This window comes from Amblyomma mixtum, chromosome 4 (genome assembly GCF_055824585.1).
Source record: "Amblyomma mixtum isolate Tamu chromosome 4, ASM5582458v1, whole genome shotgun sequence".
Taxonomy (NCBI): Eukaryota; Metazoa; Arthropoda; class Arachnida; order Ixodida; family Ixodidae; genus Amblyomma; species Amblyomma mixtum.
The window spans coordinates 116,220,138-116,241,484 of NC_143015.1; the positions used below are offsets into that span (position 1 = coordinate 116,220,138).

At 46.4% G+C, this 21,347-nt stretch overlaps 1 protein-coding gene across 3 annotated transcripts in view; it reads left to right on the plus strand.

Moving 5' to 3' along the window:
* The window catches only part of LOC149348015 (fatty acid synthase-like), a 37,656-nt gene that overhangs the window by 10,359 nt on the left and 5,950 nt on the right, over positions 1 to 21,347 (plus strand). The window contains exons 1-8 of one of the 3 annotated variants that reach the window (XM_089585713.1): positions 5,269 to 5,636; positions 8,387 to 8,522; positions 11,149 to 11,478; positions 12,359 to 12,559; positions 14,537 to 14,659; positions 16,177 to 16,410; positions 18,304 to 18,605; positions 19,585 to 19,974. In XM_089585713.1, coding sequence (XP_089441839.1) covers positions 8,390 to 8,522; positions 11,149 to 11,478; positions 12,359 to 12,559; positions 14,537 to 14,659; positions 16,177 to 16,410; positions 18,304 to 18,605; positions 19,585 to 19,974 — 1,713 coding nt within the window. In that variant the 5' untranslated portion in view covers positions 5,269 to 5,636; positions 8,387 to 8,389. Of the gene's footprint in view, positions 1 to 5,268; positions 5,637 to 8,386; positions 8,523 to 11,148; positions 11,479 to 12,358; positions 12,560 to 14,536; positions 14,660 to 16,176; positions 16,411 to 18,303; positions 18,606 to 19,584; positions 19,975 to 21,347 lie in introns of those variants that run through there. The other 2 variants (XM_089585712.1, XM_089585714.1) reach the window with 2 other exon arrangements.

Consider the following 21,347-nt stretch of genomic DNA (forward strand, 5'->3'; position numbering starts at 1 on the left):
GAGCTGTTGTTTTACTTATAGCTGCCTGAACAGCTTTCAAACCCATCGTGCACGTGTACCTTTTATATTTAGCGGCGTTGGAAAATATAAATATAATAAAAGGCATCGTTCATAGTGTATTTCCTGCCCCTAATTTCCTTATCAGTCATGCGTCACAGGAAATTTTGTTTCGTTTATACCATATTATGGCCCGTTTTATTGACGCCATTAGACAGGATATGGTGTCGTAAATCAATCGGATGTTTTATCTACCAGTGCAACGACTTCTTTTTCGTAGAGAGCGTGGTGAGACGGCCTGTTGGCTAGCAGCCTACAAAACGTTGCATATGATTGTAGCTTATTCGGATGAATTCGAAGTTGGGTTCTACCGGAATGTGACATACCGTCGTTCATTCGCAATGGACTTTTGGTCTGCCTAATTCTGCCTACACTGCGCCAAAATACAAGCGTTTCGAAAAGATTGCAGGCGAAACAACCCCTTCAGTGAACGTAATTAGAGTAAACAGACAAAACTTGTGCCATAGCAGCGAGAGTAACTTCATTTTCGAAATTCTGAGAACTGGTACAGATATTCCTTACCGTAAGCTACACGACTATCAATAAATAAGGATAATAACAGTAATAGGTTTATAGGAATTTAACGTCCCAAAGGAACTCAGGCTACGAGGGACCCCGTAGTGAAGGGATCCAGAAATTTCGACCACCTGGGGTTCTTTAACGTGCACTGACGTCGCACAGCACACGGGCCTCTAGAATTTCGCCTCCATCGAAATTCAGCCGCTGCGGCCGGGATCGAACCCGCGTCTTTCGGGTCAGCAGCCGAGCGCCGTAACCACTGAGCCACCGCGGCGGGGCTATAAAGAGTAATAGTTATAGCTGATAAACTGATATCACTGATACATTGTTTAAACAATAGTGAATGATTAACTTTTTTAACTATTACTGTTATATTAACAGTAATAGTTATAGCAGTAATAGTTAAAAAAGTTAATCAGTCAGCAGGTCTTAGCTGTATTCTGATGCGCTACACCACTGATAATGCTATGCCGAAAAACCACTCCGCTAGTTCGACAAGCCCATTTTTAAAAAATTCAGATCATTTTAGCCGCAATACCAGATATTTAAAGCAGTTGCTGTACTTACTTTAGCTTATCGTTTTTGTTGTTATGAGCCTCCATCAGCTACAGCACAGTTAATTCAAATCTGTGAGCTTATTTCGAAGGATCTCCAGCGGAATTGGTTTCTGCACAATTTCGGAAACAAAGCTTTACTGTTCAACAAGCTTTGGCCCTAATATATAAGTTTCGAAACCTGTTACCTGCGCTGGACACCCTTCTGGAAATTGTGCTTGAACATTTCGTTCCACTTTTCAGTAGGAGTCGTCCTTCCGAAATTGATGTCATTTGAATGCGCCAGTGATAACGGGCCTAGGCCTGAAGTGTTTCAGTCCCAAGTGGACACTGAGAAAGATGAAACATTTCAAGGGCACTTAGACACAGAAGAGGATAAGTGACGCCGCACATCGCTCTCTGTGTCCTTTCTGCTCTTGATTGTGTGTGTGGTTGCGCTGTTTCACTATTATACGAAAGAAGCTCGTCGAACGTTTCACGCTGATAAGAGTCATCGATGTAGCGGTGGAGCCCGTTCTTGAAGTCGTATCTTAAGCTTCGTTGGCTACATGAGTAAGAATTGCGAGCTTGGCTAGCTGGGTGGTTTACATGCTTCAGGGGTAAGTTAACTGCAAGGTTGGTGTCGTTTATGTCATTCCTCTGTTTTGCAAGAGGGTTTACGTAAGCCAAACTTACAGGTATCTTAATGTGCGCTTGCGGGGACACGAGAGGTCCATGGAAATAGGGCACGGGTCAGAATTGGTTGAGCACTGTCGAGAATATAAAGTGAAACGAGACTGCAAGACACGGGCATTGCCTACAAGCGCCGAGATCAGATATCTCGCCAAAGTGTGGAAGCGTTCCACGTCGACAACTTGGAAGAGCAATACGTCAGTAAGACAACGATTGCACTCCATGAGAAAGAATTCACGGTTCTTTACCGGCGTATCACTTGAAATTTGTTTCAATCTTATGATCTCATTTTCTTGTTTTTTTTTTTTGTGACGGCTGGGTATATGCAGAGTAACGTGTTTCTTTTCTGCAATGCCTTTCTTCCTAATAAAGTTTCAGTTGCGAGTAAGCGCTCGTCGTGTCTTCTCTTCCTTCGTGATTGTTTTTTTTTTGCACGTGTTTCTTTTCTTCAATGGCATTCTTCCTAAGAAAGGTTCCGTCTCGAGTAAGCGCTCGTCGTGTCTTCTCTTCCTTCGTGACTGTTTTTTTCGCGCTGTTTACCTCTCAAGTACTTCATTAGATGTTCAACACCGCAAACACTTGACCTCATATTATGTTTCAAGATGTCCATGTTTTTTTCTTTCGTGCTTGAACATTTTAAGCCGAAAGCCTTTTAATGCCTCGTCGTTGTCGACAGAAGGTTGTCAGCAGAGGTGTCACGTTTTTCTAGTCAGACCAGAAAAAAATATTTGTGCACGATGGGATTCGAACCACCATCCTCCCGTTCCGCAGCCGCGAGTGTCGAATCAGACGGATGACTCCCAAACGCCCTCCAGTGTCTCCAGCATTTAAGATTCCCAAACAGCTGTGTACTTAATTAACGTATTAACCACACATCAGTGACACAAGCAGCAACACCGCGCTAAAAGCTTTCGCCTCACCGCACTTTAGCTCAACAAATTGCCCCCCCCCCCCCCCCCTCAATTCTTACACTTAAGAACTTAGCGAAAAAGTTATGCATCCGTTCACACACGCCAGTTAATCTAGTTACCCTCACCTACTAAACCCATTGCTTTAAATGTCCCCATTTAAGATGAAGCGACGAAAAACCAAACGTAGCATGCCTTGTTCGAAGTAGTATTTCCTCCTAGCTTGAATCTCTTTAGCCGAAACCACACAACCTTTCATGCTTTTCGTGATAACAGGGACGCTCTTAGGAGCCTCCAAATTTGATTGTTTTGTATAAATGGTATTCCTGCTCCAAGCGGCCAAATACATTTACAAGTTTTCGAACGCAAATATAGTAACACATTAACAGTAAGTTTCGATTTAATATGTACCTTACATTATATGTATTTACCTCTTGTGAGTCAAAAGTGATTGTTATAAGTCGCATGGAGACCACAGTACCTAGAAAAGTCAGAAATCATAGAGAGTTAGCCGTTGGATCAATGGCTCCACAACAGTTTGACACCTTAAAGGGCAACTGCATAGATTTTATAAATCGATGAGCTTAAAAGGGTCGAATATGTGAAACTTGCAATTAAAGCATGAGAAGTCCTTTTGGGCTAGCATTTCAAATGGTGACGTAATCGCCGATGAAAATCGCGACGGCCTTCAGGCTTCTTCGCAGCGCACAACGTCAAGTGGTGTGGACGCATGATGACGTCATCAAAGGTATCGGTACATTTCCAATGCATAAACGCCCGCTTTGAAGAAAAAAAACCGACGCCACCGAAGGCAAAGACCTCCGAAAGTTGTTTGGCAGCATCCAAAAAGGCACGGCAGGGTGTGGCTGACGGTAGCGGTAACTTGAAATCATACCTTCCGTGACGTCACGCTAAACTTTCCCGCACTCCTCTCTTGCTTTGAGGAGAAGCGCAAAATTCAATTTTCGATTACGTGACTATTTTAAACTTTAGTGCACAGAATCTTGGCATCCTTTACCTTCAACCTATAAAGATTTGAATCCTTGAATATCGCAAAATTCTCAAAAAGTGGTGCAGCTGCCCTTTAATGGGTACACCCAGATATCAAAGGTATGCTTCGATTAACGCTGACAGGCCGAATTTGTGCTGAGGTCTGAAGTTGGTAGGCATGGCCTAGCTCGACTGGTAGCAATACCCATCGGCCAGGGGGTGAACCTATGAGTTATCGGTTGCTTCATAAAACGTCGATGGTGAACTCCCGAGGACGCCTCTCACGAAGCAGCTACTGCAAAACGCGTATATCGGCTGGCTGAGGTGCATACGAGCGCAGCAGCTAGCAAGAAACTTTGTGCAAGTACCGCGTGATTTTTCCTTCGCCAACAATGGAACGCCAAAAGATGACCATAGTTTACGTAGGCACTCCTCTCCCAGAGCTTTGCACAAGCCGCCCTCACAGTCACGCAAACATTTCTCCTGAAAACCGCGGCGTCCGTAACTTCTCACGCGTTATTCGAGCTGCACTATTGCTTGCATTAAATCGTGTGCTAGTTATGGTCAGTTCCGATCGCTTTTATTGCGAAAGCAATACTACTCCCAAGAACGGCCTTTGGCGTAGCGGCGGCCACTTGGCACGTTTGACCTTTAGAATGACCCCTGACGTTTATCATGCCTAGTGACGTCACAGCGTGACGTCATACCAGGAGCGAGAGGCGGGTCTAGTCACCACAAGACGGGCTACCAACTCGGCTCGTCGGGTAACTGCGGCCGCTTGGCACGGCGCGCCGCGCTCCTCCCGCTAGAGGCGCTAGAGACGTCACAGCGTGACGTCATACCAGGAGCGAGAGACGGGCTACCAACTCGGCTCGTCGGGTAACGGCGGCCACTTCGCACGCCGCCGCACTCTTCCCACTAGAGGCGCTGCATATGCAGTATAAAACACCTGCTTTCGCAACCTACCAAGCTTAACCAAAGCTAGGCCCCCGCCAATTTTTCTCTCCCATGAGCTCCTATCGCAAAAACAAAATGAATTTACACAACTGGTAATGCGGACAGCGCTTGCCAGCCACTATGCTGTATTACTTATGCACAACAAAATTCACCTTATGTGGCATGCCCCTTCGGGGTATCTGCTTCTTGCCATGCCCTCTGCCCCCGGTCGGGCGCGGTGGCAGGGACCTGAAATGGCTATGCAAACTAGCCTTTCCCGGGAACCTTCGCATTATTTATAATAGAAAAGTTATCGCGCTGTTATGCGCAGGCTCGAAGAAACCAAACACAAATGGGTGGCATGTCTGAGCGGATAGAGCTGGCGTTCATATCGCGAACTATTTTCATTCTAAACCGGGTCGTAGACACGTGGAAAATTAAAAGGGCGTTGATACTAGAGAGCTATAGCATGGCGCCATCCGCCATCCGCTACCGTGGTCCGCTTCCGCTAGACGCCACTGTGAGTGCGCAGAACGCCATGGGGGACACTAGATGGCGCCACGTACCCGTTAGCTGCGTGCGCGTCTGCCGCATCAGGACTAATTAGTGCGTGTGGAGTGGTGCCCAGCGGAAACGGTTCTCGGTAGTGCATCGCGGATCACTCTATGCTGTGACGCTCCACTAAGCACAACGAGCTGCGCTGACTAATTATCAGCTGTGAAAGCGTAGAACTTTTAGCTCGGCTTTGTGAACAACTTGGCTATGGTAGGCAACACCGTAACCCCTGCCAGGAGGTTCGGCGATGTGCGTGGATAACAAGTGAATGGTGTTATCTTCGGAAATATTTTTATTACTTTCACTGTACCAATGCAAGCGAGGAGCTTAGTCGCGTGGATATAAAACTTTGCTGCGACATGTAATTTGGCACGAACATGAAAAGCTGAGCGATTCCAGTGAATTGTTTGACATGTTCCGCGGAACATCGCTGGACGGCTGAAAGGTGAGCCTTACCATGTTGCTCGAACAGGTGTACTTGCCCCCACGGCACTCTGACTTCGTGGAACCTAGGCTCTGCACCAGAATAGCTAGACGCTTAAGAGAAGCAAAAAAATCCCCTGCGAAAGTAATCTGCGAGTGACGTAGAAAGTATTTTATTTAGTTCTTCCGGTATTCTTGCTGTAAACCGATCAGTGCCGTAAACAATTGAATACTGCCTGATTTCTACCGGACATCTGGCCCAGAAGGCGATTGTTTTCTAAATGTTAGCATCAAGCCACATCAAGCACGTAATTTTTCTAAATATAAATTATTGCCCTCACATGATCAGTTACTGGTGAAGTTTCGTATATTATCTCGAAAAGTTCTTGAAGGCTCCCGCGGGAAAGTGGTTACCTAGCTGCGATGTTAAATGAAAACTGAGGAACATCCGAATGACCCATGGAATTTACTGATCTGTACCTGACTAGTGTCTCAGCCACCTTAGCTATAAAGCTAGCAGTGCCAACTGGCATTCGAAAAAGATAGTTGGTGGCGAACATGAGCCGTTTTGTATGGCGAAAAAAGTGTGCCCCTAGAATGACACGTAAAGAGAAAGAATACTCCAGCGGTAACGCAGCGGTGATAATTCTGTTGTGGCCGTGGCCAGAGGGTTTCGAGGCCGAGAAGTTGCACACACACCACCAAGGCTATTGCTGATGTTGTTGTTGTTGACCTAACGACATATCGGGAGGCATAGATAGCCATTAAGGTGCACGTGTACGTGGCTAAAAAAAAGAAGAAAAGCATATCATAACGCATGCGCGAGTGCAACATCGGTGGGTACATGTTACATATCGCTCTTTAAAAGAAACAAAAACTTTTGTCATCCGAAGTGGCCTTCTTACTGATGCGTAAGGAAAGTTTCGCATTTTTATGGCTTCTAGCTGTTTCTGGCAAGACTGGTTTGTTCCTCTGGTCTTCTCATTTTACCGCGGTCTGGAAAAACACAGCTTTTACACAATTCTGCCATCTCGGACTTTCAGCGATACCGACTGACTTCCGACGAACCCGGTGCTTTCAGCGCGTCAATTTCTTTGTTGCGCATCACTATCATCATCTTCATCAGCCTGACTACGCCCACTGCGAACAGATGTCTCCATGTCTCTCTAATTGCTTCTACAACATTGCTTCTACAGCGCGACCTTTTGGCTTGATTATGGAATCGAGCAGGTGAAGGAGTTTAGTGAATTTCTTTGTTCTCAGGGTTCTTTGTTCTTTGTTCTCCCGCAGTTCCCTCAACCTAGCTGCATTACAGAGAAACATTCACACGATGGAGTTGACATTCTCCATGTGTGCAGTATTCTTTTCGCACATGCGTCGGAACATACTAAGCAAACACTAAAACTTTACTGGAAAGAAGACGTCTCGAAAAAGAAAAGACAATAACTTTGACCAAGAAATGACAATGGAGTGATCTATAGATGTTTACTAACTCGTTTAAGTTTTCCTTTTTCCCACGCACCATATCCGACTGGAACTCATTAACCGAACCTAATGAACCCTGAAAATCAGACGCGTTCCTCAGCCATCTTTAATATTGCGTATTATGTATTTTTCTGCTTTGTCTTGCATTGCTGTATTGTTGTTTTACTACATTATCGTTGCTGTATTGTTGTATTTTTGTTGCTATAATTTTGCTTTTTGTGAACCTGCCCTTCCTGCTTGGACCTAACCATGGTCTGCAGCATGTACATAAATAAAAAAAGTAAATAAAAATAAATACGAAAAATTACAAGAAAAGGAAAGAGAAAGAGGCTGCGGAACCAAGCATGGGTGATTATTCACGAGATGTACAGGAGGGGTAGTTCATGAAATTGCCCTCTCGTGCGCTCGTTCCTCTATTGGACAAACAGGGCACTGTGTGAATGAGCGAATCACAGACGAACGAAACGTAGAGCAAAATAAAGAGGGTCCAAATTTACCGAAGCATATTAGATCCTGCTCTTTACGCTCTTGTGTGCCATGTTTTTGAAATGTGCGGATTCTTGCCAGGAGTAGAAAAATGAAAGCCAGATTGAAGAGTTCTATATCAACAAGAAAGGTAGTTTGTGCGTCAACGAAAAATCGATATCTTTGTATAAGGCTGAGAAAAAGTATTTTTGAGCGATGCTTATCATGTACGAGTTGATATGCGTGATTATGTCCCCAGGAAGCACAGGTCATCGACCCAATATTGGCAATGTATGGTTGCACTCTGGTTCATTGTAGGACCAGCCGTTGTCTTCTGAGAGTGTGTGTGTGCGTGTGTGCGTGCTTGTGTGTGTGTGAGTGTGTGCGTGTGTGCGTGCGTGTGTGTGTGCGCGTGCGCGCGTGTGTGTGTGTGCGTGCGTGTGCGCGTGTGTGTGTGTGTGTGTGTGCGCGCGCGCGCGTGTGTGTGTGTGTGTGTGTGTGTGTGTGCGTGCGTGCGTGTGCGTGCGTGTGTGTGTGTGCGCGCGCGCGCGTGTGTGTGTGTGTGGTTTTCGGCGCCTTTAAACTAGAATGTTTAATACGACATCGACAACCACGGTGTTCGCTGATACCAGGGTCTCCTTCACGAGAGCCTTAAAATAATATGGACGCCCTTAGTGTGCAGCCTAATGAATGCAACATTTTTATTGTGATTATACACTGTTTCAATTTTATTGTTCCCTGATTCTGAGCGGCCTTAACTGTTGCAGTTATGGCCAAAAATGATGCGAGTGTCCATGTTTCTTATTCTTCTTTTATCCGCAGTCAATGGCTGAAGATGATATCGTGATATCGGGCTTCTCGGCCCGCTTCCCACAAGCTGACCACCTCGCCGAGTTCAAAGAGAAGCTTTACGATGGCATCGATATGGTCACCGAAGACGACACACGGTGGCCACCAGGTCTGTTCAAACTTCTTGTATAAGTAAAATGTAGCGTACTCAAGGATTTCAAAATGTAATAATCTAATTTCACAGAGGAAATTGCTTCACCTTCTGTAAACGAAGGTGAAGCAATTTCCTCCGTGAAATAAAAACCGCAGGAAAAAGCATTAGTTAAAATAAAGTTTTCCCTTCCTTCCTTCACCTTCTGTAAAGCCTTTGCAAGCAAGTACACAAAAGAAAATATGTAAATAACTATAAAGATAAGTCGCGAGGGTATGAAAGTTTGAAGAGATTTGTTTAGTTTATGGGGGGTGTAACGGCCCGAAGTGACTGAGGCTATGAGGGACGCCGTAGTGAAGGCCTCCGGAAATTTCGACCACCTGGGGTTCTTTAACGTGCACTGACATCGCAAAGTACACGGGCCTCTAGAATTTCGCCTCCTTTGAAACTTGACCGCCGCCGAAACTATACAAAATTTCTTTTTCTACACCTTTGTTCTCATTTCTATGAAGAGAAGAGGCGCTTAACATTTCCCATTTATGGGATATCTTTTATGGAAAGAAGATAAGTGTTTATGCGGAGGAAAATATTTGTGTTTTCCCTCCGATAGCGCACAGCAGTAAAAACAGTCCCAAAATTGTTTGTTCACTTCGGCGCGCGCTTTTTTTTTCGCGCAAACAGTGTAAACAGCGATTCTGACCCCGAAGTTTCAAAGGGAACATGTCCTAGACGTTATCATTTGTTTGTTGCCTTAGAAGAGAGATATATAAGTGTTGCACGCTATCCCCCACCCCCATCACTACACCCCCTTCCAGACCGAATGGATCACGTGATCAAAGCTTCAACATTCTGAAATCCACTCCCAAGCATTCGTGAACCTTACGGCAAGTGCCAACTTTGACAACAATACTGATAAGCAGCTCGTAAGCGGGAGGCTTTCCAATTAAGATGTTCTACGACACCGACCCGCTTCTGCGTGGTGTAGTGCCGTCGCTAAAATTATTTTCTACCTTTCTGTAGATGACCTATTACCAACGAAACCAAAAGGAGCACCAGTTTAATATTTTTTATTTGCTTAAGAATCTTAAGGGCTCCGGAGATCATTACTTAAAGGGAGTGATTGAAAAGGTAAAAACAAGCATTTCACAATGCTGACAAGAAAGACAATTAGATAAAAACCGGAAAGTAGCACCAAGTTTCAAAGAGGAAAGAAAATGTTGTTTAAAAACTGATACAGCGATATAAATTGTTGTTAAACTTTCCATAAAACCCAGGTATCAAAATCTTGAGCTGTGATAGGGCGGAAACGGGAACCCACCAGACTGTCCCGCTAGCCTACGGTGTTAAGGTAGAATTGGCTGTGGTTTAGCTCTGGTTAAACCTGGAGTGACGCGAGAGCCGGAGTAGTTTCACTATCGGCGGCTAGGCGCGCCTGCGGAACCCCGTCGTTCTTACGCTGCTTATCGAGGCGTATTGCACGCTCTTCCTCCGTCTCCTCGGCTCGCCGCCTCCTCTTGGTTTCGTTCCAACGCCGAGCCCAGGCTTCTTTCAGAGCCGCGAGCTCAGCTCGAGTTCTCCTCCGCTCTCCATCTTTGCGCCGGAGGCTCCGCCGAGCCGCCTACTTACACAGCTGCGACACCTCTCCCTCTCTCCACTCCCCCTAGTCGACACGGCGCATGCGCACAGCTCTTGCAGCTCGGTTTCGCCAGCGCGCCGCGCCGCCGGCAGCAGCAGCTGCTCCGCACCACGTGACCAACCACGTGGCCAACGGCGGCGCCACGGAGGTCAAGGGGTGCCACGTTGAAGGTTCGAAGAGCTGGCGTAGTGTAGCTCTCGCTACAAAAAGAGCTTTCTGCTTCCCAAACCGAAAACAAAGCACAGAAATAGTTTAAATCGCCACCGGTAGTTTGCTGATCAGTTCATAGAGGGCGCCATCATGTGTTAACCTACGCGAAGTGGCCACAGGGAACGGTCATGCTTTCGATGCCAAGTTTCACACCTGGTGAGATAAAAGTGGTATTAAACAGTGTCTTGCGCACAGGAATTGACTCCAGGTGTTATTGATTGCCGAGTACTAAGCGCCTAAATTCTAGGCTCAGAAGAAATTCCCTCCGGAGAAAAATATTATTCGTGCATAATTAGTGTAATAGCGCAACAGAAACTTTGCCTATAATGAGCCAAGCGTTAATATTCTTGTCATTTTTCTGAGCAGAGAAAAGCTAGCTAGTTACGTTTCAAAAACGCAACTTCGCATTTCCCCTTTTCCTTCTTTCATGAACAACCCATGAAATCCCTGCAAGCATCTCATAACCATTTCAAGTTTATTGAACAACAATAATACAAGCAAGGTTATTACTTGAATTAAGTACTCAAGGAGGTCCCACGGTTAAAAAAACTGTAGACTGACCTCCGAACACAAAACAGGTAGTTTAAACAAATACTAGGACAGTGGTTGCTATAGTTACAAACAACAATAAAATACAATTTTTTCAGCATTCGGAGGATTCGAGAAGTGCCTGGCCCACGTGCACACCAACTACCACCAGCAAGCTTAATGTCTATAGTAATCTTTCACTCACAGAATAGCGGCATACGTTAGCCTTTCTCCGAGCTGCCACCTCACACCGACTTGCCTCCTATGCAGGGCTCTGCGGGCTGCCGAAACGTCACGGCAAGATCCGCGACCTGTCCCGGTTTGATGCGCTGTTCTTCAAAACGCACCCGAAGCAGGCTCGCGTGATGGACCCGCAGCTTCGCCTTCTGATGGAGACCTCGTACGAGGCCATCGTGGACGCGGGCTATGACCCGGCGACGTTCAGCGGTCGCAAAGTGGGTGTATTCGTCGGCGCCTACATGTGCGACTCTGCTAACGTGTTCAGGGAGGCGGCCTTCACGAGCACGGACGGTTACGCCTTCCTCGGCAACATCAAGGCCATGTTCTCCAACCGCATCTCGTACGCGCTGGACTTCCATGGTACTGCCATAAATGCTTCGCTGTTCCTAGAGTGTTGGGTGTTGAAAGTTAGCTGTCTTCACGGCCTAGAGTTTTTTTAATGGCTTTATAAAGCTTATGTCAAGTTGCCCTCCGAGGTGCGCCGATAAGCCCACCCAAGCAGCACAAGTAATTGGCCCAATATTGGAAAAGCATTTGCAAAGGCTGGCCCAATACTGGAAGCGTATTGGCAAAAACCTAGTCCCCCAAAGGGCAACAGTGAAACATCCTATTTGCAATATTGGGCGGATTGCCTCTGTTGCTTGGGCAAGTCTGTAAGTGTCTTCTTTCTGAATATAGACCGACTGTAACATTTCAACAATGCGGATTAGTAGTTTTCCCTCCAGTCATACGGCGGTAACAGCAATAACCAAAGGCGTCCAGCTTCTCTGCCAGCATTACGCAGTGTGCTGTTGGGACAACCAACCGTACATAACATTACTGCTAGAGGTACTGCTCAAACGACTTTTACGAACTGCTAAAATGGCAATGTGCCCCCTTTTCCGAAAACCACTCCTCTTACTTTTGTGGTCTAAAAACCAAATCCGTAGCCTAGACGATATCCGCAAAAGAGTGCTCTCGAACCGTACTTTTACAGCTCTACAAGGCACTGGGTTCTGGGCCAATGGTAGGAGAGATTTTTCCTACTTTATTTCGCTCTGTTTGAGTTTCTACAATTTGTCTTTGTTAGTTTATTTGTCAGTTGGCTTGTTCGTTCGTTTGTATTGTGGTACCCCACACTGGGTAACAATAACACAGATCTAACAAAAACAAAGGCCTGTAAATGATTCACTTGATGTTTTGCTGCCGAAAAAAAACATAACATGCACTAAATTCGAACTTTTTTCTCTTGCCGGTGCAGGTCCAAGTCTTACAGTGGACACGGCGTGCTCGTCAACCTTGACAGCCTTGAACGAGGCCGTGCTTGCGCTCCGCTCTGGACGCTGCGAGGCTGCTATAGTTGGAAGCAGCCACCTCACGCTGGACCCTGCAATGGCACTGCCGTTACTCCGCATGGGCCTCTTATCGGAGGCTGGAAGGTGCGCCTCATTCGACAAAGAATGTAAGTGCGTCCATTCGGGCTCTACGCTCGGTAGTAGAAGCTACTTAACAGCTTCTTATTCTTCTTTTTTTTTTGCTTGGATAACTCAACATTCGGCGTGTGTTCGAACAGCAGTATGGGACAGGTATTCGTCCATGTAGAAACATCACTAGGTTTCGGCTCTTCTTGTTTCTCGTCCGCCACATAGAGGGCGCTTCTTCTTTGTGGTTGTACGTCCATATTTTTTTCGTATATTTGTTATCGGGGCATTTGTCCATGCACATGTTTATAGTAAGTGGCGACGTCCTCGTCAGTGACCGGCGAGGAAAATTTCGGCGATGTGCTGGGCAGTGAGCCTTCTGTACCCGTCATGTGCCCATCATGACCCGTCAGCGACCGAATAAAGGTCTTCCTAGCCTTAGACCTTCTGAGGATAATCTCCTTAAAATATACTTGCCCTAATGGAAAAAGAGGAACGACAAGTAAAGCGACACGTGTGCTGGATGCGTTCATGTTCGGGGCCCACCGGCACGCCGGATTGAAACTTGAAACCTGGTGATTTGACAATGATTGCGCGCCTGTATTTCTCGTTCCTTGAGAGACAAAGGAGATAGAACGCTTCGAGAAGAGAGAGAGGCAGACTAGCGCTTCCCGACAAAGCCGACACCATATAACCGGGGAAGAACTGACAGCAATTAATATTTGAAATGCGGAGGTTGTTTCCAGTAACATGACTTCGCAGATTTGCCGTCATGTGTCTTTTCTTTCAGTCTGATGGCTCATGAAAGCTTCTCCTCAATCGACTTTCGATGGTCTAGATATGACTTATCAGAGGCGGTGGCGAGAGCTTGCCATGTCCTGAACGAAAGTACTGATGTATCTCCAGGTTGATGATGCTATCACGGCCACTGACTTTGACGCAGCATTCAGACTTCGTTGGTTCAAAACACGGTTGAGGGCGCAGTATTACAGTAGTGTCGCGCACACTCGCGTGAATTGTCCATATTTTACGGGCTTGTTTAGAGAAACAGCTCATTGCTGTCATTCTGCGAGGTTGCGTCTTTGTCGCCCTCCGTGCTCGCACGCCGCACCCACACATCCCTGCATCTGAATACGGTACATGCGGCACAGAGCCCACAAGATCTGAAGTTTAACCAAGACCGCACCACCCATTTATGTGCCACAAAACACCACATACGTTGGCTGCTTATAGCGCCCAGCTATTCCAGCACTATCCGCGCCTCAAGCATTGTATCGCTTTCTATCTCTCGAGATAGATTTTGGATAGATGAAAGACAGTGCTTGGCTGACGCCTAACGTACACCCCTGCATCCCGATCCCCAGCCATGCACCTGACTACTCCACCGCTCGCAAAGCTGCACTCCCGTACTCCGCCCTCACACATTCGTAGGGCACCCATCCGTACGCACGACTACTCTACGCCCTTCCACCCTATTATGGTCACTAAGCGGGTAATAAATGCCACTTCTTGCATCAAAATTTCACATCATCCCAGCTTTCTCTCCTCTCAGTATCACCCATTTTCCTCGCGTCGCCTGTTACTCCACACGCCCACAAAATACGGGTAGGCTACCCGCGTGCACGCTTAGCCTACACCCCTACACTTCCATCCCATGAAAGGACACTGCACCTAGCTGTTCCAGCAATATAATCAAATGGCACCCACTGGAATTGACCTGGGGCGCTAACCCGAATGTAATGGCACAAATGCAACAGACATTCCACACCTTTGCCCACGTACTGAACACTCCGACTCGTACCAACATTTCGTACCGCCCTTGCTGTCACGGAAAGTGTCAGCACCCCAAATGTAAATGGCCGAGGCATCTCAAATGCTGTAAAAAGGACCAAGATACGTTGCTGCAGTAAACTTAATCGGTTGTTACTGAATCGTATGCCCTGCATGCCACGCATGCCACTGCATGCCTTTGCACGTGTCCAGAAAACTGCATTCCCATTCTTACTCTTTTTTTACAGGCACAGGTGTCGCTCGCAGCGAAACAGTGGGGGCATTCTTTCTTCAACGGGCGTCCGATGCCCGACGGGTATACGCCAAGGTTGTCAACGTCGGGATCAACGCGGACGGATTCAAGGCCGAAGGTATGGCCGCAAATTACAGCGACAGCTCTTTAGGCCACGTATCCCGGTTGAGCCGCTCCATATTTGTCGGTGTCGTCGTAACACGAAGAAGCGGGAGGAAGGAAGTGGAAAGCAAAATGAAAAACGAAAAACAAGTGTGGCGCGCCGCGCTGATTGGTCGAAGGACTCTCGCCACATGTGACGCTATAGGCGGGGAGAGAACACGTGCAGCGCACATCATGCTGATTGGTTCTCCGCCTCTCCTGTTTTCCTCTGCGAGCCAATCACGCTGAGAGCCCGTCTGAGTGATGAGTGAGAGTACGTGTATGATTGTGTGAGGCATGGTCGCACGCTGAGACATGGCCTTGCGTGATGCATGCATATTTTACACCCTTAACTTCACACATCACACCTTTAGTCAGAATTGTTAACACTGCGATTGCTTTCAGCATTTCCCGGCAGCGCAGCTGTCGCTAAAATTTTCATAATCAAAGGAGCAAACGGATGGTTAATCGAATTTTTTTAATGCGTTACATTAGAACCCCATTAACTCAAAAAAGGGTCCGTAACTGGCAGCGGCGGCATGTGAAGCCTCTGTAAGAGATGGAAACGTTGAGAGAGGGACAGGGTGAGACGGACAGGAAAGAACAGAGCAAGAAGGGAGAGGGCAGGGGAGAGTAAGGAGAAGAGAGAGGGAAACTGTGGTCGCCAATCAGAGTCGAGGACGTCTAAAGAACCACCCACGACACGATCCTCTGTCGCACGAAACAACGCACGACAAGAATGCTTGTCGCGCGACAGAGAATTGTGTCGCACGACAGTAACACGAGAGAAATTTCTGTCGTGCTTTTTGATCGGGACACAGTAACTTATTATTATTATCACACAAAAATATTATGATCATACAAATATGATCACACAAAGCAACGACATTGTCAGTCTCTTGAAGTGTCAGTGCCAGAGGGTGTGCTGGTTTCCGCCTTACATGTTACGCGAGAGTTAAGATGAGAATGAGAGAGACTGCAGACAGTGGTAACTCCCCGGTGTGCGGTGTGTGATGCATCGGTATAAATAGTGAACCATTGAGGTTTTTGAAAGTAGTTCGGACGGCGCGAAAACAACAAAGACAAAGGAGACACGAACACAACAGGACGGGCGCCAACTTGCAACTGAAGTTTATTGCAAGTTGGCGCCCGTCCTGTTGTGTTCGTGTCTCCTTTGTCTTTGTTGTTTTCGCGCCGTCCGAACTACTTTCAAGATATGAACCAACTAGCCCAAATCAAAGTACTCATTGAGGTTTTGCCAATGTTGATACCGACGGGGCAACCTTTTGCCGACTGCCAATAAGCTGACAGTACATGAACCGAGAGTAAGTTCTTTTCAACGATGAATTTGAATGAACTATCAACGAGCTCTGCGCCTCACGCTGGTGGATGAATTCATGGAGTGCAATAAGAACACTTCCCGCGTGTGCGGATCCCGTTGTTCAACCCTATCTCTTGTTTGTTATACGCGTCTGTTTTCCCGCCCATCTGCAGGAGTCGTTTACCCTTCCGGCAAGTCTCGAGCGCAGCTTATGAGCGAAGTCTACGCCGAGGTCAATGTCGATCCCCTCGAAGTCGAGTACGTCGAAGCTCAGGGAGTAGGAACCAAGGCCGCAGATCTCCAGGAGCTCGCGGCTGTGAGCGCCGTCTTCTGTAAGCCGGGGCGCAAGGCACCACTCAAGATTGGATCCGTCAAAAGCAACATTGGACACGCCGAGGGTGCCTCTGGTGAGCCGACGCTTCTATATGAATTTGCATCTTCTAAGATCCTAGCACTTTATATCCAATATCGTCAGGAGATGTTTTCATACGAAAAAAAAACTACAGAGAATGTTTACTGCATTCGAGTCGGAGCGAAATCACAGATTTGTGTTACGTAGAAGACGAGGGTGAGCAGGCAGTGCCGCGGGACGGAGCAGATGGAAGATGGCACAAACATGATCATAGTAAACATATTAGAACTAAAAGGCCGGTAAGGATATACAGCGTATCAGGAGAGGAAACCAACCCGGTAAAAAGTCCAATCCTTCGTAAATGTCCGTCACCTGCAGCAACATTCGTCTAAAATTAGTTCTGGGTGAAACAACAGGTTCAATGTTGCGGTCTTGCGTGCGCGTTTTTAAAGGCTATGAAGTCCAATCAGAAGAATCCTATCATTAGGGTTTTGAGTCAGGTAGGGAAACAACAAGGTAGCGCACACTGTACGAATTTAGGACAAAATCTTTCTGTAGCGTCCTCTGCACCACATCCCAAAACAAAATCGCGTCTTTTGCAGTCTATAAAACAATGTTAAATGGTTTCAGGCACACTGCACAAGCCGCAGTTTACAGAAGACACAAAAATGTTTTTCCTATCGAGCCACGTGTTGACAGGTAGAGTTTCGGTGTGTAATTTATAGAAAATGTCTTGGTGCAAGGACAAATTGGAATTTTACTCACTCGATTTTAGACATCATGACCCGTGACATAAAGTAGACAGAATGATACAGTGGGGGCGGGAAGAGCGTTGTTATCAAATCCCTATACAGATTTCTCGCCGCTTATAGTGGTCTAGCTAAGCGGTCCTTAAAGGAGATGTGTTCGCGCAGCCGCGGGTTCGAGTCCCAGTCATAGATATTGATTCAATTTCTTCTTCTTTCTCATGGTTTGATCTCTAATTCAGCTGAAGGCCAAACTTACACGGTCCGCGATTGAAGCCCAAGGTTCAGTTTTGAAGCTTTCAGTTCAAAAGCTGGTTCCAGTTTTCTTCAACCTAAGTGGCAAGTAGTGTGGGTTGCTGGCAAACAGCTGGTGCTGGTCTACAGAGATTAAAGAGCCACATTTCCAGATACAGACGACAATGTCCGATAAGAGCTGCACAAATTTTTCCCGTGTTTGCGCCTTCTGTGCTCATGTGTGTGGAGCTTCCCTCGCTGTGGAACAGCAGCAACTCACCACCAGCAAGTACTCAGTAGCTATCACCAAAACAAATGTTGCTAGACTGTCGAAAGATATTTCTGTTTGTACTGCTTTTAAAGCACTATTCGATTTGAGAAGAAACGCTGCAAAATATGTGTCATTCCATGAGGCGTCGTTGTGTGAGGACGCTTCGGCAGGAACAACTGTTACAGGGAACACTGTAAACAGGAAAGAAAAAAGCAGCCCGTCAGCAATACAACCGACCTGGATGGAGTATATGTTTATTATAAGTGGCTGTCGCAGTTAGTAATTTATTAAACAAGCTATATTTGTGATAGGCCCCGAGGCACAAGAATAAGGAATTAAACAAAAGTGTTGTAACTTTCGGACTGTACGATTTCTAATTGAAATTACCAAGGGTTGTGACATTTATATCTTTCACTATACACGCAGTTAGGATACAACTACTCTAATGTACACACATTTGTTTGCAGTGCGCGATAACTTTACTTTTTCCTTGTTGTGCAATTCCCTCGAATATCTGTTTTTGAGGATTCGGAGCAGTAGCCCTAATGCACTTCCGAGAACTGCCATAATAGAAACCAGCATTTTCATACCACTTTCTCATCAATAGCAGCCCAACAAAGCAAAATCATGCACTTAATTCATACTACTGAAAAAAGGAACGACTCTTTTTCAATGTTGTGTTCTCGCTCAATGACAGGTATTGCTTCGGTGGCCAAGGTGATCCTAATGATGGAGACGAGATCCATCCCACCGAATTTGCACTATAAGGAACCGAACCCGGACATACCTTGGCTGCATGATGGCAGCATTGAAGTCGTGGACAAGGTTACGCCCTTCAACGGGGGTCTTGTCGGGATCAACTCGAAAGGTTTCTCTGGTGCCAATGCTCACGCAGTTCTTGAGGCGAACCCTGGACCCAGCGTCGACTCTCTGGCGCGCGAGAAACTAGAGATACCTAGGCTTGTCCTTATGGCCGGAAGAACCAAGGACTCATTGACTGTGAGTATTCAACGTTGAATAATGTGCGTAGAAGTTATTGACTCGTTTCAAGAGTGACCGAGTACAATCTACAATTGGACTACAACCACACGTTATTGCCTCCTAATGACAAAGAAAGCTAGTTTCATTGAAAATGGAGCTCTCTTAAGCTAGAAAGGGCCAAGAAACAATATACGGGTGTCAATAATAAAGTGAGTGCATCGACGCAGTTCTTTGGTCACAAATATCAGAGGATAGCTAAACAGCAATTCACATCAAGCGCTGGTCACAAAGTTCTTTTCGGTGTAGAGGTCACAAGTTTGAATCGAATGGTGGAAAAGTTATTACGTTGGATTTTTTTCAACAATAATATGCGTCATTTTCTGCCCTACAAACATCAACGTACCAAAAAAGGGTCACAGAATGGACTTCTAGAAAGAAAAAAAGCATCAAAGGGGCTTAGTCGCCCTTAAAAGCAGCTCGCTGTGCCTGTTTATGTTGAGCAAACAAGGCAATGGAAAGAGAAAGAATACCCATAAAATGATGGACGGTGACAACTACACTCGCCTACGGAAAGACTACTCAAGCGTGAATGCGGCTAACGACCCAAGTAACCAGTTATCCTGTTCTCTCCGCCAATTTTTCCTGATCGCCTTCTTGTTCTTCTCTGGATGCCTGCCTTCGTTTGTTAAGGAATTTATTAAAAACAACTTCGTTGCCTTGTTACCTGCCGGTATAGCTAGCAAGCATCATAGTTCAATAACACTTACCATTGGACCAATTGGTTCATATCTGTCTTCAAGCAGTGCGTGTAGTCCTGCAAAGACAACAAGAAACATAGGGATGGGGCAAGCGATTTTCCTGTCTCTCCATCTGCTATCTCTGTATCCCTCCACATGTATATTCCTAAAGGGACAACATCGTAGACTGCGAACTTTACGTAGGCTGAGCCCACTGGACAGAGGTCCGCTCACTATCACCTATACTTTTCTTCCCACAGAGCACACTTAACAGGATGGAATCCGAAGGTCCCTACCCGGACTCCGCCTATGCTCTCCTGAACCGTGTCGGACAACCCAGAGTGAAGCAGTTCCCTTACCGCGGGTACGCTCTGGTATCCGTGGACGAGGGCTCCGGGAAGGATGTCGTCAAATTTGTCGAGCGGACACCTGCAGAGAAGCGGCCTCTGTGGTTCGTCTTCTCAGGCTTGGGCAGCCAGTGGAGCGGCATGGCCCGACAGATGATGCAGTTCGACCTGTTTGCCCGCACCATCCGCAAGTGCCACGATATGCTGGAACCGTTCGGCGTTGACCTCATCGACCTGGTGACCAACGAGGAGGCCAAGCACGAGGCGACGGCCTCGCTGTTCGTCTCAATCACCGCTATTCAAGTGCGTCTCGGATTACGGCATGTTTTGCATACGAGTGCTCATGGGAGGAGAATATGTGTAAAACCCGGCTCAGTAGGCTGGGAGGTTCAAAGCAGGTTCAAAACACAATTTAGGTGTGAAGGCACTCGTAGGCTCACCAACACTGACCAAGAATCCTGTCACCGTATGTACACTCGCCGTAAAAAGTAAATGGAAGGCGACTTTGTCAAAAAAAATTGATTTCTTTAAATCTAAAGCATAATGGTCCATGTTTGTTAGTGAACAGGCAGTTCGTTCAAGCACAATTAGGGCGCACATACTTATTCAAGGGTGCATCAATTGGGTGGGCAATGCTTAAATTTTTTCGTTAATATCATCTTCCATTTACTTCTTGTGGCGCCTGTACGAAGGTTCTTTCGATCGTGTGCCGTTGCCTAGCAACACGAGTTACTACCCGAGCTTACCCGAGTTACTCGGGTATGCTCGGGTAAGTTCGGTGGAACTTTGCGCCAGCTGTGCGAGAGGTTGCTCGGGAAGAGTGGCATGGATCGTGCAATGCCTACCGGAGGCTGTGATAGAAGCAGGCACCTGCCAATGCAGTGGCGCATTGCTTAACCACTGCGACACAGCGCTGGTAGTGGTATGAGTACTCGCCGCCATCTATGAATGTTGAGTAAAAATGATCAATTCTTCATATATTCGCATTAACTCAATAAAGATATCGCGTCTTACCCTTAAGGAGAACCTGCTTTCGCACGTCCCATCGGTGTACCCCTACCATTCTTTCACTAAAAATAAACAGTCATAAATTATCAGAATATCTTGCGAAAGGTACAAAAAACTCAATAATACTTCACCAGATCGGAAGTGCAGCACACAAAGCAACATATAGATGGACAAACGCGACTCATACAAAATAGCAGAAAAGAACGAGTAAGGTAACTGAACAACTGCAGTGAGCATTTTGCGCAGTGTGCTTCCTAAGCTAAAGAGCCGCATCCGGCAATACCGGCATGCTTTACGCTTTCAAGTGATAGCCATGAGGTATTTGTCGTTATAATCTGATATCTTTTGGGAAGTAGAATCAGCAGATATGAAGTCATTTTGCAGGAAGGGGAAACCAAAATAGATATATTGAATTATTCATCTCGAAAGAAAAAGCGCAGCTTTGTCAAAAAGGAAATAAAATTGTTATGCATTTCCGGAAACGGCCGTGTCACGCGCCGTACTTTTTCGCTTCGCTAGAACCGTCACTAGATTGAGCTCAAACGGAAGCTACTAGGTATTTTTTCAGTATTTTTCACGGCATAGGAATGTTTTATTTGTGCGCCAAATGACTTCCACAATTTTAAAGACAAATGTGGTTACGGGGCTAAAGGGGAGCTGAAACGGTT